Genomic DNA, 18013 nt, shown 5'->3' on the forward strand with positions numbered 1-18013 from the left:
TTTCCTTTTATGTAATTCTTCTCTATTTTTCTGGCTTGTGGTAGTGGAATCGTAAATAAATAAACTAAAACATTTTAGAATAATATCTGGTCTTTTATTCGACCTACGTAATTTTTTTTTGTACATTTATATTCTACCTATCTATATGAATTGCCTGCCATCCATCAATTAATTAGATCTAAGTAAGAAAAGTACTGCGCATCACTTTTTATGTCTTCAATATTTATATCAATAAAAATCAAGATATCCAGATAAAAATATTGGTTTAGATGCAAGCTTAGTCAGCAATGAAGAACCTGTCGTTTCACAGATTAAGCTTTCTTCTACCTATAAATATAGCCAAAAACTATCTCACATAAGCATCACACACACCCCAAAAGCTCTATAAATATTAGCCAATTCACAAGCTTTAAGTTACATTGAAAGTTTCGATGGAGATGGACTTGAATGCTCAAGTGAAGAAAGCAGGATTTTTGCAAAGGCTTAAGGAGTTCCCTAGCAAGCTTCAAGACGGCGTCACCAAGCGCATAAAGAATGTGCAAAAGTTTGGTAAAGATGATCCAAGACGGATCATCCATTCCTTAAAAGTGGGACTTTCTCTCACATTAGTATCAATGTTGTACTATGTACGGCCTCTCTATAATAGCTTCGGGGTTTCGGGTATGTGGGCGATACTAACCGTAGTCGTAGTCTCCGAGTTCACTGTTGGTAAGTCTATTAAAGATGTCAATGTTACTATGACAAATTAAATAGAAAGATGTCTATTAAAACCAAGGCTAACTAAAACATGTTTTCATGATATAGGTGGGACACTTTCAAAAGGTTTAAACAGAGGTTTTGCAACATTAATAGCCGGTGCCTTAGGGGTTGGTGCAGTACACCTTGCTAGATTATGTGGAGACAAAGGAGAGCCGATTGTTCTTGGGATATTTGTGTTCTCACTAGGGGCAGCTGCAACATTTTCGCGGTTTTTCCCAAAGATTAAACAGAGATATGACTATGGTGCCTTGATATTCATACTCACATTTAGCATGGTTGCCGTTTCGGGTTACCGTACAGATGAAATATTGGTTATGGCATATCAAAGACTATCCACCATTCTTATTGGTGGAACGATATGCATCCTTGTATCGATCTTCGTTTTTCCTGTATGGGCAGGCGAAGATCTTCACAAGATGATTGCTAACAACATTATCAAACTCGCTAACTCCTTAGAAGGTGACTTACAATATCCAACAATTTCAGTTGCTTTATTCTTGGTAAATATAATGAATATATAACTTATGCATGCATACGTGTTTTAATATATGTAAAAAGGTTTCGAGGGTGAATATTTTCCATCATCGGAGAAGACTTCAAAGGAGACAAACTCGTGTGTTCAACAATACAAAAGCATTCTAACATCAAAAAGCGCTGAAGATACTTTGGTATAATTCTACAGATAGACAATAATTAATGTTCCTACATATTGCTGTTGTAGTTAATTTGTATTTATTTTATAAAATTGTTCTAATGTAATTGATGATTGTAACGTTTTTGTTTTGCAGGCGAATCTTGCGAGATGGGAACCGGGACATGGCCGTTTCAGGTTACGCCATCCATGGACAAAGTACTTAAAGATAGCAGGACTAGTTCGTCAATGCGCCTTTCATTTCGAAATCCTCAATGGCTATGTTCTCTCTGACGTTAAGGTTCGTTGGCAATCACATTAATTTGATATTAAACCATAGACTACTAAAGATTGCAAACTGAACTGGAAAGTGCATCAAATTGTTATTTATCATTAATCACTTAGATATATTTTTCAAAGTAAGGAAAATATGAACGATATTAGTTTTTAATCAATATATTTACTATTTAATTCCAAAACAAGGTGACTCTAAATTTGGTAAGCATGTGTATATTTGCTACGTCGTATGCCATTATTGATTTTCCTTTCTTTTTGTTATCTCCCTCCCAGGCTCCCACTCGCAACATAAGACACATGCCTAAATAAGTGTATTATAACTAGGATTTAAATTTTTTTAAAAAAAAGAAAAAAAAACTAGGACGACTTAAATTATAACCATCAAAGATTGCCTCTGTAAAATGTCAACCGCACCAAGCAGGTGTAAAATAAAAATAAAATGCCAAGGCTCTAAATGGCTAAAATGTCGGTAGATAATAATAATAATAATACATTAACGAATAACTAATGGTTTGACGGAATAATATTAATAATTTACATGTTCTTTTACGTGTGACGCAAGCAGATACCGCTAGACTTCATAAGCAAGATTCAAGAGCCATGCTCGATTATGAGCAGAGAAGCTGGTGAAGCCCTAAAAGACGTAGCCAAATGTATCAAAACAATGAAGAGAGACAATGTTTCTATTAATAAACACATTGAAAAGTCCAAAAATGCCATACAAAGCCTAAGGATTGCACTCAAAACGTCTTCTCCAGAGACGGAGAAAGATCTCTTAGAGATCATTCCCGGAGTTACAATGGCGTCAATATTGATCGAGATCGTTAATTACGTCGAGAAGATCTCCGAGGTTGTGGAAGAATTCTCAGGTCTGGCACACTTTAAAGAGACCCCGGATCCAAAAGTGTCACCAGAATTAGGACAACATCAACTACTTCACAGGGGAACCGTAAAGCCTGTTCTAGAGGGTGACAACGAGGAAGAAAACAATAGCTCTTCTCATGTTGTTATCAATGTCCATGATGAACAGCCACCAACAACCAACGAAAAACAAAGTTTCGGGCGTAGAGAAGACGACGAGAGTAGATGTCGTGTAGATATGTTATCATTGCCCAAACTTTAAAAACTCTTTGAAGGGAACTTGCTTAACATTATCTAGTGTAAACAAATAATATTAATCATTTCACTTATGATCAATTGCCTTTTAGAAATAGTTTTTTTTTTCTTTTGGCTTTTAAGAATAGTTGTGAACTAGATAACTATCGGCATGAAACGAAAGATTTTTCTCAGTTTTAGGATTATTGATTCTGATTAAACTTTATTAGACCAATATAATGACACATTCTTTGGGACAATATATTTTTATGATTAGAAAAAGTGCTTTAAGTAGATGAGTAGCATATAGAGTTTTGAGGTTATATAAATGTGATATAAAATATTGAAAGTTTATTTATTCTTTACAAATCAGTTCAGAAAAAGAAAATTTATTTATTCGTACATCAATACACAAACCTTAAATTATGTATTTGTCTTAATCATGTTTTCTCTATATATATTCTTATTTTCTTCGTGCTTACTTCGCGTTTGTTTACAAAATGGATCCAAAATTTCGATCCAAGAAAGCCTTTTGGTCTGTTAGCAATGATATCTATAAAATGATAAGGAAAAAATATTACTTATAGTTAATTTATGCCTTGGAGAATAAGAATGTGCCACTGGAAGATCAAGAATATTCGTTCCACTTAAAAAGAGAAATAGGTAGGTCAACATGTGACTAGTCATCAAAGTGTGTATGAGATTATAAATTGTTTATTTGGGTTACTAGTTATGAAGTCAAATTAAATTGAAAATAGTAATAACCACAAAATTAAAGTAAGGATCTTTACTCAGACAATAACTAATGGTGACTGAAAAGGAGTTTGGATCCCCAAAATCTGATTACGTAGTGCATTGTAAGGCTGACCAGCCTTAAGCATGAAGTTTATTATTTATATCATTTCGTTGTACACTAGCACTATGGATTAAAAACAATTCAGGTAAGAGGAGAATCAGACTATTTAAAATTTGAACAAAATGAAATGAATTGAGTATTGATTTCTGAGTCTCTGACATAAATATTGTCTAATACAGAAGTCAGGAAGATTCTACTTTTAGTATATGCATAGCCAACTAAGTAATCGGTTTAATACAAAAGTTTCCTGTCGATAAGCCAATAAATCTTATGTTTTCAAAATTTATATATTTCCGGATCAACAGTAATGCATCAATACTTAATCTTATAGAACAGGTCAGGCTATGTATTCGGAACACTTTAACTTCTTTTTTGATAAGTGGAACACAAATTAACTTGAGTTTTGATATACTTAAACATCCAAAAGTGAATTCTGCAACCTTTTTTGCTGATGGAACTGCACTTTCTTAAAATTTATGGTATGCTGAATCGGTTCTATGGTTCTAGTTGCAATTTTTGTTTTATGTTTCTTTTTCTGAATGTGTATGATCTCAAATCCTAAGAACAGTTTTTTTTTTTAATTTCGAAGAAATGTAACGAGTCGAAAGACTGACGAGTGTCACGTGCGATGCATGGTTGTATAGTCTTCTTGCAAGTACTTTGAACCTAACCCCTGCAAAAACATATATTGTAGTGGGACGAGCCCATCACGTTCAAATAGAACGAATATCTTTACTGCTTTTGTTTTTTGACAACCAATTTACTTCCTTTGTTATAGAAAAGAGTGTGAATGGTTGGGATGGGAGTTAAGATCCCGACGATTGGCGTAAACCTAAATAAAAAGGAGTCTTTGGTCCATCGAAAGACACTGCCCATTAATCAAATGAACTCGGTGCAAAGCGTCCAACAACACATATGAAGAACTGAAATGGATCTGGTCATGGCACCAATCATATATATCCTCCAACAACCCTTATGCACAGGAGAAAAGAACAATGATGACCTAAGGTGAATTAGACAATATTTATGGTAATAATAACTTACCTTAACGATATACCCGAGCATAAACCTATGGTAATAATAACTTACCTCAACGATCCTTCTCTTAAAAGAAAAAGACAGGAGCCCGACTCAATAAATATGTATTCAGTGGCTGGAGGAAGAGGAGGTGAGCAATAACTACGAACTCACAAAACAAACACCTCGTCAATCTATTCATAATTAGTCGGCCACCCGTTCTTCTTTACATTTACTTTCTCTTGTTCAGTTCATGCGCTCTCTTAAAATTTTTATTGCTTCATTTTTGTTGTAATCCATATTCTACTTCTCCCTTCAATATTAAATTAGTAAAAGGATTTGCGAATGGTGACTGTGTTCATCCTTATAAATATAACAATAAGCCCATTTACGGTTCAAAATGTTGGCCCACTTAACCAAAAGACCAGCGGATAGTCTTTGATGATTGTCAGAGGCTTGGAAAATCAGGCTTTCCGGTGAAGTTAATTCGGTTCAGTTAAACCCTTGAAAAATCTTTGACTAGGGCTTGGCCATTGTTACTATCTGCAAATTACTAATGATATTTAAAACTTAAATAGGAAAGAAGAGTAAACAACACTGGCTAAACAGAAAAAGATTAGAAGCTAAGTTGCAATAATACGTATCCCTTAGTTAAATACTGAAGTTTATCACTAAAACTACTGTGACTTGCCATAAAAGAAACTTGCCACAAAAGAAAGCTGCAAAAACCTGAATAATTGTTCCTGTGTTGAATTCAACCTGATATTTGGAGCTATCTAGACAAGCTAAACTGCGTTACTTGTCACTTGAGCATATTTCCCAGAGATATGCATTACCAATAATCTAGTTGAATGCACTCTCTAGATTATATATTGGACAAAGCCGTCAGGTTTTGGGAGATACATTTTTACCGATACATTCGAATCGTTCGATTTTCTTAGGAGAAAGTACTGTTCAATAATCTCTGTGAGTTTATGCATCTTAATTAAAAACTTAGACCCAAAAATCTTATTTAGAAACCACCAACAGTTTCTTCTCTCTCTCTTTTGAACATATCCACTCACAATTTCTGTTTGAATTTTTTTTTGGTAATCTATTAAGTTGAATTTTGTCAAAAGCATGATCTAATACATACAACAATTGGATATGTACGGCAGTGTGGTATTTCTTCTGTAGCAGGTTGCATGTCTCCCTTCCCTCACTATTTGAAGATGGTTTGAGATGGCTGAAAGACCCCATTAGAGATGAACTTAATGCTCATCATAAGACTTCTTTACCAAGCCTCTATTTACAACATATGGAAGGAAAGAAACTCTCGCTTGCCCAGCAGTATTGCTCGACAAGCTGACTTCGTTGTAGCAGACATTAAGTAGACAATTCAATTCAGGCTGGACCCTCTTTCTCAGAATCAGAATGCTCTGCCTGGTTTCTCTCTTTTTGCTACGTGGTTCCAAGTCTTTTAACATTCCCTCTTGTAAATTTTTGGTTGTAATTTTTTGGTAGTTTGTAGGCTAATTGCTTGTGGGCTTTAACCCTTCGGAGGGAGGGGGGAGGGGGGGGGTTATTCTTTTGTAATGGGCCGGACCCCTCTTTCTGATATATGGAATTTTCGGATTAAAAAAAAACAATTAGATATGTAATTTTGTAATTTCAAAGTTGAATAATATATATGCCAATCGATAACAATTACAATTAGTGCCCTCTTAAAGTTATCTCCCCTCCCCCAATATTACAACACAATGCTTAGACTTTAGAGCAACTGTTGTAATTAAAAATCAACGTAACAAGACAAAGAAAATGATGGACAAGTAGTGGTTTCTCTTTTGGCAGCTAGTGTTAGGTCACTTACGTCCTCTTTTCCATTATGGAGAAAGAACGTGGTGAATGAAACTTTGTTTCCTCCTCAATCACTTACTAATCCATACATGTATTAAAATCTGATTGTCCATATGTATACAAAATACTTGATCATTTAATACTTAAAAGGTTATATTGGACTAAATTATTATCACTAAATGGACTTATAGTCGGTAGCGAAAAGTCTTCTACCCATGTGATAACTCCAGAAATCTATTCATCAAATGTTGATTAGAACAATACTCTCTACATTTCACGAAAAATGTCACTTTTCTCATGGTTTTCAACATCTTTTGAACAAATTTTTTTGCTAAAATTTAGAAGTCAAAAGCATAGATATATGGCTCACTGGACAATAGTATTGCAAGTACTTATCAACCACATAATTCTGTTTAATTACGATTTACATTTAATCATTTTATGATTTGTGAGTATGAATCTATTATCCTGTACATTTATATTCATTTAACTGATCACGTATTCAGCTAAGGCTCTGAGTTGGTTTTTCGTGTATATTTATTTGTACTCACAATTTTACAAATAGTATGGAAAGTGGAAATGTTTTCTTCCCTCTTAACCTAGAGAAATTTAAACCGAAATCAACTAATCTATAGAAATCTGATTTTTTTTTTTTTTGGTTGGAAACGCCTACAATTGGCCTAGAATGATTAAAAATTGCAGTTGAAGAGTTCAAATTTGTAAAGAAGAGCATTCATGGTAAATCATTCAATCTAGCGTTTAAAACAGTGACTCCATATATCTTTTTAAAAATACAAATCAAAGTATATATCTACAAATAAAAAAAAATCTTTTTATTTGTAAGTAAGTTTCATTCTTCAAATGAGGAAGCTGGGTATGAAATTTACTTGCTGGGTTTGTTATTACATTGTTGAAGAAATCTTCAACCACACATAAAGTCACCTTTCTATAGAAACCATCCACCGACCATATCAATCATCTTCCCTTTTACAATTTCAACATTTCTAGAAATATGCAATATATTTGTGATCTAAAATGATATTTCAGCAAATAATATATGACTTAATATATTACGATATAAGTTCAGTACTGTACTGTGCTATTTGACTAGATATTAGATGATAAACGAAAAAATTATGTTTGTCCAAGAAAATAAGGAAGAGGAATACTTTACATCAACCAAAAAATAAGATATACCAAAAAAACTTCAAATCAACAAAAATAAAAATAAGATAACTTTTTAGACAATGAAAAAACACATATATTTTGTTTTTTTAATAGACATTTAATTTCGGTTATTTCATACAAATCTATCTTGATTATTACTATAATGATTTTGGTGCTAATATAAAAAGAATACCTTTACTTGCCTATCATTCTACTATAAAGCATACATACAATTAGGCTAGCCCATCATTTACAACACATCAAATAAACAATAAACAAAGAAATCTCTTAACAACTTCTCCACTTTCTCCCCACCACCGCCGGAGAAACAAAAACCACCGCCACCATGACCTCCAAAGACTGTGGCTCCCACACTCACTCTCGCCGGAAACTGATCCGGCGAATAATATGGTCAGTAATCTTCGTCCTCTTCATCATCTTACTCACAATCCTCCTCGTTTGGGCAATCCTCCAACCTTCAAAGCCACGTTTCATCCTCCAAGACGCCACCGTCTACGCCTTTAACGTCTCCGGCAATCCACCGAACCTCCTCACCTCCAACTTCCAAATCACTCTCTCTTCCCGGAACCCTAACGACAAGATCGGCATCTACTACGACCGCCTTGACGTCTACGCTACTTACCATAGCCAACAGATCACTTTCCGAACATCGATCCCTCCGACGTATCAGGGACACAAAGAAGTCAACATATGGTCGCCTTTTGTCTACGGGACCTCTGTTCCCGTCGCTCCGTTCAACGCCGTTAGTCTTGGCGGCGATCAAGATAACGGCGCTGTTACGCTGATCATCCGTGGTGACGGTAAAGTGAGGTGGAAAGTTGGGGCGTTTATTACAGGGAAGTATCATCTTTACGTGAGGTGTCTTGCGTATATTAACTTCGGTAATAAAGCTGCCGGAGTTATTGTCGGAGATAACGCCGTTAAGTATACGCTTACGAGTAGCTGTAGTGTTAGTGTCTAAAACGGCGACGGAGCGAAATTAGGTGAGCTAATTAACGACTCCATTATATATTATAGTCTTCTTAATTATCATAAATGATGTGAATTGTACATTTTGCTTATACGATGGCAAATATTACAAATCCCCGATGTTGTGATGAGTTGTAAGAATTTAAATACGAATACTTTTTAAATAATTGAATCCTAAATTTTATTTTAAGTTGTGAATTTTTTTAAACTATATTTATTTCGGTGACTAAGATGCATCTTGTGATCCTATCATATCAACTTTTGCTTCGAACTTTTTCGATGATTTTTTAGTAGTCGGTAAAGCTTGACGGCGATAGAATTTAAAAATTAAACGAATGGATTATGACTCCTTAATGATTTGTAGACGTTGTGTTACGGTGCCACTATCTAATTGTCCATATATATGTGTCTCCATTTCTTCTTATATTAAATCAAGATCTACTATAATGTATTTGTACATTACTCCACAACAAATAAAAGAGCTTAGGCAGAAAAACAAATAATGAAGTTCAAAAGAAAAATCATATGAATTTGACTTTTTGGTAGTAGAGGATTTGCAGTTTTTTTTTTTCTCTCTGTCTATTGATGATGTATTACGTAAAATATGAGTTTCATGCACAATAAAGCACATCCTTCTAACATGTTGCGCAAGTTAGGGGTTATCGTGAATATTCTTGGATCTCGAAATGGGAAATCAGATCCGATACTCACTGTGCTACAAGTACAAACTCAAAAGAATTTAATAGTTAGAATGATTTTTATTCAATATTTACATTTTAATATCTATACTAAGGAAAGCAGTCTTGAAAAGTCGACTTATGCAAGTTGTTTTGGACCCTTTCATTTAACTAATTATTTGTTTGGTTTACCCCTATATATCCTAACAACACGTGATATATATATATATCATGGTTCTAATGTTTCCTGTTTTCACTCTAACCATAAAATGGGTTACACTAATTTAATTATATTTTCTCTATATTTAAACCATTTAAAACAATTCGTAGCCCCTTTAATCAATTTGCTAACGATACAAAATTGTTTGGTTGACTAACCCACAAACCAAAACAATATCATTCATATGCCATCGACCTCTAAACCAATTAATACACATTTTGAAACTTATTTAAAAGAATATATATCATACATAATATTATACTATATCATCTTACATTATATAGTCCAAATATTAACAAATTCAAATTTAATAAAAACACTTTAGCAACCACCAGTTAAAAAAAAATATATCTAGATATATATACTATTAAAGCATATGAATGTTTATGAATCTGCCCCTGAAATTTTTAAGTAATTACAAAAATTGTCTGCACCTTTTTCCAACATTATTTGTAACCAATCAAAAGTCATTATTTTGCAATTACATTAAAGATTATTTAATATAATTAAGTTTTTAGCCTTTTGAAAAATTTCTTTTCTAAATGTTTGCACCATATCTTTCAAAAAAATCTTTCACATTATTAATTATTTGAAAGCATTTATTCAATGAAACCTCAAAATAAAATAAATTTGAAATAACAAATGATTAAATCAACAATTAAAATCATAATACTGGTCTGGATTATCTCAACTCCTTAAAAATAGTTTCATTTAAAATAAAAAATTAAATCACATAAACTAAATTTAATAAAATTATAGAAAATATTTTGAAACGCACAAATGAATTTTTCAATACAAAAGTGTTGAAGATATAAAATATTTTATTTAAATTAAAAAAATCTGAGTAAAATAAGTTTAACTTCGGTTTAAATAAATAAAATCATATTACGGATTAAAATTATTTAAAGTTTTTTAAAATTTGGTCCTATTGAAAATAACAAAAATAAGTCATATAAGTAAATTTAAGATAAATTTCATAAAAAACTAAAATATATAATTTATCAAAAATCATAATTTTTGTTACGTAAAATAATTTTTCAACAAAAAATATACCCGCCCTTTTTAAGGACGGGTCAAAATCTAGTTTATATTTAATATTTACTTGCCTCAAAGATGCAAGAGACGTCTGATCATCTCATATTCTCATATCTCTCAGCAGCTCGAACAGGATGTGACCAAGAAGATTAGTTTCTTGCTATGACTATTCATTTAGTTTAAAACATAGTCCCATTGATTGACCAAATAAAGAGGAAAATATATAATGACGGTCCCTTAAACTTTTGATTTAAGCCTTTTCAAATAAAAATAAACTAAGAAACGTTATGAAGAAAGTTCGTCAACCACTACTAATTCGGGACGGAGATGTAACTATCCAACGTTGAAAATCAGTCTATGCATCAATTAGACAAAGTTAAATTAGTTCAAATACTAAAATTTTGGATTTTTATGTCTGAAATAATAAACTCGTCAAATTAAAATAATGAAGTGTATTATTTTTCATATCAAAGTAGTTAGACAATCAACATCTAGTTTTGTTAAAATGTTTGTTTAAAAATTTTAATAAAGATAAAGCCTACTTTAATATGTAAGTATGGGAGAATAATTCATTCTAGTTTTTTTAACGTATACTGTGAATTTCAACCACATGGTGTATACACATTTTTTCTCGAATAAAGTTTTCTGAGAAAACCTAACCTTGGTTTAGTATTAAAAAGTTAAGGTGGTTATGATTTATGAATGTGCTACAAAAAAGGTTATGATTTATGAACGTGGTATGTGGGCTGTTGACACTTCGCACAGAGGCACTAGCTACAATCTATGATTAAGACACTGCCAAACTCACATAATTTTATACAGATGTCCTTTTCGCCTAACACTGAAATTATGTATATACAATATCGGAAATTCGAGGAAGTTCATCAATGATGCATTAGTAGATATGCAAATATGGAATCACTCAACGTTGATTTATACACTCTTATCTATCTCCAACTATAATTATTATTTACTAATTATGCTTTCTTTTTTAAAAAAATCATAATCAAATTTATATAGCTACAAAACTAAAGTTCAAATTCTAAAAAGAAAACCTAGAAGTACATCAAAACAAATCAGGCTGGTTATTAGGCCTATGTAACAGCATAACAGGTCTTTACGTTCGGCTACTGTGGACTTCATCTATATATACTGGGCTTTGATTTGTCACCAAATGCTAACAAGATTTTGACGAGATCATAAACATAACTGGCAGCTATCACACAATGACATTATAGATGAAATCTAGCTATTGGGCTTGATTACAGTTTTGGACTTGTGCTTCTAATTTCTTCTGTAGTGAAAAGACAAGCTTGATAACAAGCTCTACTTAAACCTTGTCTCATACTCTCATGCCTTATAAACGGCTAGTTGTTGATTAACGTGAGATTTGAATTGCTTATCGAGTGCAGAAAAGCTTAAGTTTTGTTACCTTTCCTGTAAGAAAACGTAACGGCGCTTATATTTTTAGACTAAACGTTGGTTTTATCACCTTTGTTTACTATGAAACCGACGCCTACTTTATCCTTTGATAATTTGCATCTCTCTCACATAGTCTTACATAAAACTGTTTAACAACCGCAACTTTACACAAAAAATAAAAATAAGATAACGACAACAAAATTTTAGATATGACCAAATTAATTTTTTTTTTTTTGCTTAACTGTAAATATCATAGAATATGAAAAATGTTTACAAAATAGATTTATAAACAAGGCTTTGCAAGCATGGCAAAAAACAGAGAAAAAACATGCTTACAAAAAGAGATACACTTAGAGGCGCTTTTTTAGATCAACCAAAGGGCCATGAGACTTTTGAATTGCTTCCTGGTCTTGCGAGCAGAGATTGTGTTCCTGACTGTTCTATCGACGAGTTTAAAAATTTCAGAGGCTGACAGCATCTGATTCTTGTAAACTCTGTTGTTTCTTTCAGTCCAAGTGAGGTATACGACAGCCTGGACAGCAATGCTTCTTAGCGTGCGCGGTGATCGGGCAGAGCCTGAAGAAGTCCAGTCCAATAACTGCAACCAAGAAGTAAAAGTGATAGGAGTTTCTGAGAGCTTTCCGAGCATCAAACTCCAAAGAATCTTAACAAAAGGACAGTCAACAAAGAGATGGTCCCTTGATTCGTCTGAAGTTGAACAAAGACAGCAGGTAGTAGGAATTTGCATTCCCCAAGAAGCTAGTCTTGTGTGGGTAGGCAGCCTGTCTTGTACTGCAACCCACATGTTGAAAGCATGCTTAGGAGTATGACCCTTGAACCAAACCGACTTGAGCCAAGGCGGGTTCGGTTTTCTTTCTCTTATCACGCTCCATGTTTTGGAAGAAGAGAAAGACTGGTGTTGGATTCCCTCAATTGTCCATGAGTAAAGATCAGGTCCTCTATTCACGCAAGGAGCATCAACGGTGGTCAGATGAGCATGTAGAGATACTGCTTCCTCCGATCTTGGTGATGGCAAATTCCACAGACCTACTCTGGTTGCTCTCGAGACAGTGGCAAGGAGGGGTACACGCAGAGAGCGAGGCCCAGTATTGCCAATAAAGTCTATTAGAGGACCCAAAGGAGTCCATCTATCAAACCAGAAGCTAGCTTGATTTCCATCCCTGATGGTACAGGTTACGAAGTGACGAGCTAGAGGTCTGAGGTTGAGTAGAGACTTCCAGTGCCAAGAATCTTGAGGTTGCTCAGTTAGAGCCCAAAAATTTGAGTTTCCAAGATGATGATGCTTGTGCCAAGCAACCCACAGAGAACCCCCTTCAGCAAATAAAAGCCAAATCAGTCGCAGACATAAGGTTTTGTTCCAGGTCTCATAGCGACGAAGACCCAGACCCCCTTCGGTCTGCGGGAGACAACAATCAGCCCAGGAGATCTTGACGAAAGCGCGCCCTTCAATCTGGCCCGACCAGAGATATTTGGAGCAAAGAGACTCAATCTTCTTGATACATCCCTTTGGCAAGATGAAAGTTGTGGTCCAAAAAACCACAATTCCAGAGATGACAGATTTTATAAGGACCAGTCTTCCTGCAAAAGATAAGTGTCTCGCTGACCACGCATTGAAGGTTGCAGAGATCTTGTCGAGCAGTAGAGTATATTCCGAGACTCTGAGCTTCCTATGCATTAACGGGAGGCCAAGGTATCGTATAGGCAGAATGCCAATAGGGAAACCATAACTCAAAGTAGTCGTAGTTTCCTGCTGATCAAGACCTGCCGTGAAGAGCTCTGACTTACTCTGATTTATTTCAAGACCAGACCAACTCGCAAAATCATCAAGCGCCTCTGAGATGCCATGGAGAGAAGAGCTACTTCCGTCATAGAAAACCATTACGTCGTCCGCGAACATCAAGTGAGATAATTCTATCGGCTCAGCATTAGGGTGATACCTGATATAGCCTGACTGATAACGGGATTTGATCAGCCTAGAAAAAACCTCCATTGCCAAGACAAAAAGGTAGGGAGATAGAGGGTCCCCCTGCCTCAACCCTCTGTTGCTCTTGAAAAAGCCACCTGATTCCCCGTTGACACAGATGGTAAACGAAGCTGTAGTGATGCATTCAGAAATCCAGTTTACAAATCTCTGAGGCAAGTGTAGCGCTTGGAGAGTCGCAATTACGAAATCCCATCTTACAGAGTCAAAAGCTTTCCTAAGATCAACCTTCAACATAGCTCGGGGAGCAATGCTTGTCCTTTTATAGCCTTGAACGAGCTCTGTAGCAAGTAGGACATTCTCTGCCAAGAGTCGGCCAGGCATAAAAGCAGATTGCGCATGTGATATAACCTGCTCAAGGACGTCCTTCAATCGACCGGTTAGGAGGCGAGAGATAACCTTGTATAGTGTGTTGAGGCAGGATATTGGTCTGAAATCACCAATCTTTGAAGCGTTCCTGATCTTTGGGATTAGAACCAGCGTGGTAGAATTCCACTGCTTCAGTAGTTTGCCTTCCCTGAAAAATTCTTTTATAGCTGAGATGATCTCCGGTCCAATGATTGTCCAGCATCCAATGAAGAACTCAGAAGAGTAACCATCTGGTCCACATGATTTGTTTCTGGGCAAGCTGAAGAAGGCCTCTTTTATCTCCTCATTTGAGAAGTCAGACTGAAGGATAGCTTTCTGAGATTCTGAGCACTGAAAATTGAGCAGAAGGGATATGTCTTGCGGATCAAACAGTGTAGGAGATGCAGACCCTCCTAAGAACTCCGAGTAGTGAGAGAGGCAGTGATCATGTATGGCTTTTCTGGTCTCAAACCGTTCACCAGCAGGACCAAAAAGAATGTGAATATGGTTCTGAGAGCGACGTGTTGCCATAATCTTATGGAAATAATGAGAGCCACAATCACCAAACTGCAGCCAGGAGATATTGGTCCTCTGAAAAAGAAAAGCCTGTTCCGCTTTTAGTAGAATTCCGAGCTTTCGTTGAGCTTCCTCCTCAAGAGCAGCTAAGATAGAAGTTGGGGAAGACAGCAGCTGAGTTTGTATTATGTTGAGATTTGAGCGTGCTTCTTCAGCTCTTTTCTCCAGGTCTGAGTAGTTATCTCTGTTGAAAGATCTGATAGGATTCTTCAGCAACTTTAATTTCTTTGACACTCTCAGCATGTCCGACCCAACGATATTTGTAGAGAACCATAGCCAGGCAATCATCGGCAGGAACTCATCATCCAGAAGCAAAAAGTTATAAAATCTGAATGGAATGCGATGTCTCAACTGCGGAGTCCTCAGGGTGACAGACATCGAGGCGTGATCTGAGAATTCCAGAGGACCAAAGATACCCATGGATGAAGGAAACTGAACTAGCCATTGATCATTCACTACAATACGATCTAGTTTCTTGCCTATAGGGCTGGATTTTTGGCTGTTCCACCAAGAGAAAGTCGGTCCTGTGAAGGTGAGATCAGAAAGAGACGCATCAGCAAGACATTCTTGAAACTCTCTAGTTTTTCGGTCAATATTTAAGGTGCGGGGGCGAGAGTGCTCCTCAGGCTTCAAAACTTGATTGAAGTCTCCTATTAGCATCCAAGCTTTTCCTTCTAAAGCAGCAGAGTTGGAGATTTCATTTATATCTGACCAGAGGGTTTTCCTGATTTGATCGTCTGTAGACGCGTAGATGCAGGACACAATAATCGGGGTTATGTAATCCGGAAGCTTGACAAGAGAGGTCACCATCTGAAGGGATTTATGAATAACAGTGACTTGAACAGTGGGGTGCCATAGAATCCAGACCTTCCCCAACTCCGAAAATTCATAGTTAGCGTCGAAACCCCAACCAGGAAGAAGAGAATTAACAAACTTACTTTGCTTTACCCGCTGTACATGAGTCTCTAGGAGACATCCAAAAATTGGTCTATGCTGCTTCAACCATTTTTTAAATCCGGTACGGTGACTGACCATATTAAAGCCACGTACATTCCAGCCAAAAAGGTCTGTATACATAAAAATTATTTGAGTTTGGGGCCTTTGCCCCTATCCTTTTTCTTCTGCCTCGAAGAAATTACTTCTGTATAGTCCGAGTCTGCACTAAGCGGTGATTGTGGAGAGTCTATATCTGATGAATCCGATTCTGCCGATGAAGTCTCAGCAGATGCCACAATAAGAGGAAGGTCACCCTTTGTGGCAGGTAATCTGGTTCCATCAGGTGTGCTAGTTTCTCCTATCTCCAAACGAGAAAAGGAGGTTTTAGTTTTACTCGGTGAAGAATGCACAGATCCGCTCTTTACTGCACCAGAAGGAGAAACCTTAGCGACATCAGGAGGTTTCGAGGAGCCAGAGGTGTTAGACTGTTTAGCCCCAGCCTTTCCTTTGATACGGGTGCAGTCTGCTTGTAGGTGACCTGTCGATTTGCAGAATTTGCAAGTGATAGGTGCCTTTTTGCAGCGCCTGAGAGAGTGGCCTATTTCTTTACAGAAGGAACAAACCTGAGGCATCCAAGGACTCGAAACCCGGATACGCTTTATCTCCCCTGATTCAAATCTCGCATTGACTGCTTCTGGCAGAGGTACTCTTGGGTCAATGATGGTGAAGACCTTCGCCACTTCCAGGTTAGTTTTATTTGCAGTTTGAGGATGAAGGAATTTGGGTTCTCCAACCTGACTTGCAATGTGCTCCAGTGCATCCTCGTTGAAGAATTGCAGAGGGACATCGCGTAGTTCTAACCATATCGGGGCGGTCGTTAGCTCTGGTTTCGTTGGGACAATACCAGGCTCCCATTTTGCTACAAACATCGTCTGTCCTTCAATCTGCCAGAGGCATTGCTTGAGGACGTGTGCTCTAGTTGAAGCGTTCGGGATCCGGAAAAGGAAAGCGAAGCCTTCCATTTTAGAGACTGTAATATCCTTAAACTGCTTACTCCAGATTCCGTTTACTATCGTTTGGATAGTTCCCTGAGACGGCGGATCAGAGTAGAATTGCCCAATGATGAAACTATCCCAAGATTTCTTGTTTTTTTCAATGACAGAATTTGGGATAGTAACACACGACTCTCCGGATGGGAGCAGGAAGCTTTCTCCTTTCTTTTGCAGTTTCTTTGTGGGCCCTTTGAAGAGATGAGTCCACAAATCAGGCTTTCCTGTGGGTGCCTCAGAAGTCGCAACTTTGCCGGAGTTGTTTGAAACATCAGCTTCTTTTAATGGAGCGCTTTTTGAGTGAACAGGAGGTATCTCGCCTTCCTCCATCTCATCACCGTCTTGATTTGTTACCGGGTTAACCACCGGAGCGGCCTTCGCAGAGTTCACTGTTTGAACAGTGATTTGGTTTCCAGATCCAGTTTTTGGGTCTGAAGTCGGGTCCTGGATTGAGGTCGCAGAAGCCGTAGTGTGAGGTTTGTCTTTCTCTGAGTTCTGTAGATCACTTGCGGGTTCTACTGTCGCTGAAGAGATGACATCCGATTTCAGGTTTTCAGATCCAGAGGCTGGTTCTGATGTCGGGTCCTGGGTTTCATCCACAGAAGCCAATTGAGAGGCTAGGGCCTCATTTGAGATCGGAGAGACCTTGACGACGCTTGAAGACGCAAGAGAATCTAGAGCTTTTGAGCCTGAAGCAAGCGGACCTGATGGGAGTTTAGGAGGAGAGGCCTTTTTCGAACCTTTTCTCTTTCCCATTGCGTTGGAGCCTGCTCGAGCACCAGAAGACGGTGGGCGACGCCGCGAATGACGCCGGAAGATGACAGAAAACGAGGTCACTTTGAGAATTGGGGATTTTGAACAGTGTTTTAGAGAGAGAACGAGGTCCTCCTAACTCACCTTTCACCAAATTAATTATACTAGTATGTTTCTTGGTAATAAGTAATAACAAAGAAAACATTAACAAAATCTGGCTTTTTAAAAAACTGTTCTCCAAATAAAAAGATGCGTTACTAATAGACTAATAGTAGCATCTTTCTTTTGAATTAAAAAACACACAATATCTGCGTTGCTTTTCTCTTGAGGCATACCGTCTTACAATG

The 18013-nt window shown here is 36.6% G+C and overlaps 2 protein-coding genes across 2 annotated transcripts; both read left to right on the forward strand.

Annotated features, from left to right (window-relative positions):
- Positions 1-380: 380 nt before the first annotated feature.
- Positions 381-2847, forward strand: LOC108810322 (aluminum-activated malate transporter 8-like). Its single transcript, XM_018582441.2, has 5 exons — positions 381-708; positions 805-1218; positions 1318-1427; positions 1548-1691; positions 2253-2847. Exons 1-5 carry the CDS (start codon positions 432-434, stop codon positions 2808-2810), a joined length of 1503 nt encoding a protein of 500 aa, XP_018437943.1. The 5' UTR covers positions 381-431; the 3' UTR covers positions 2811-2847.
- Positions 2848-7881: 5034 nt separating this feature from the next.
- Positions 7882-8838, forward strand: LOC108839271 (NDR1/HIN1-like protein 1). Its single transcript, XM_018612068.2, has one exon. The coding sequence runs from the start codon at positions 8005-8007 to the stop codon at positions 8638-8640; it is 636 nt and encodes a 211-aa protein (XP_018467570.1). The 5' UTR covers positions 7882-8004; the 3' UTR covers positions 8641-8838.
- The last annotated feature ends 9175 nt before the right edge of the window (positions 8839-18013 follow it).

This window comes from Raphanus sativus, chromosome 6, assembly GCF_000801105.2.
Source record: "Raphanus sativus cultivar WK10039 chromosome 6, ASM80110v3, whole genome shotgun sequence".
Classification (NCBI taxonomy): Eukaryota; Viridiplantae; Streptophyta; class Magnoliopsida; order Brassicales; family Brassicaceae; genus Raphanus; species Raphanus sativus.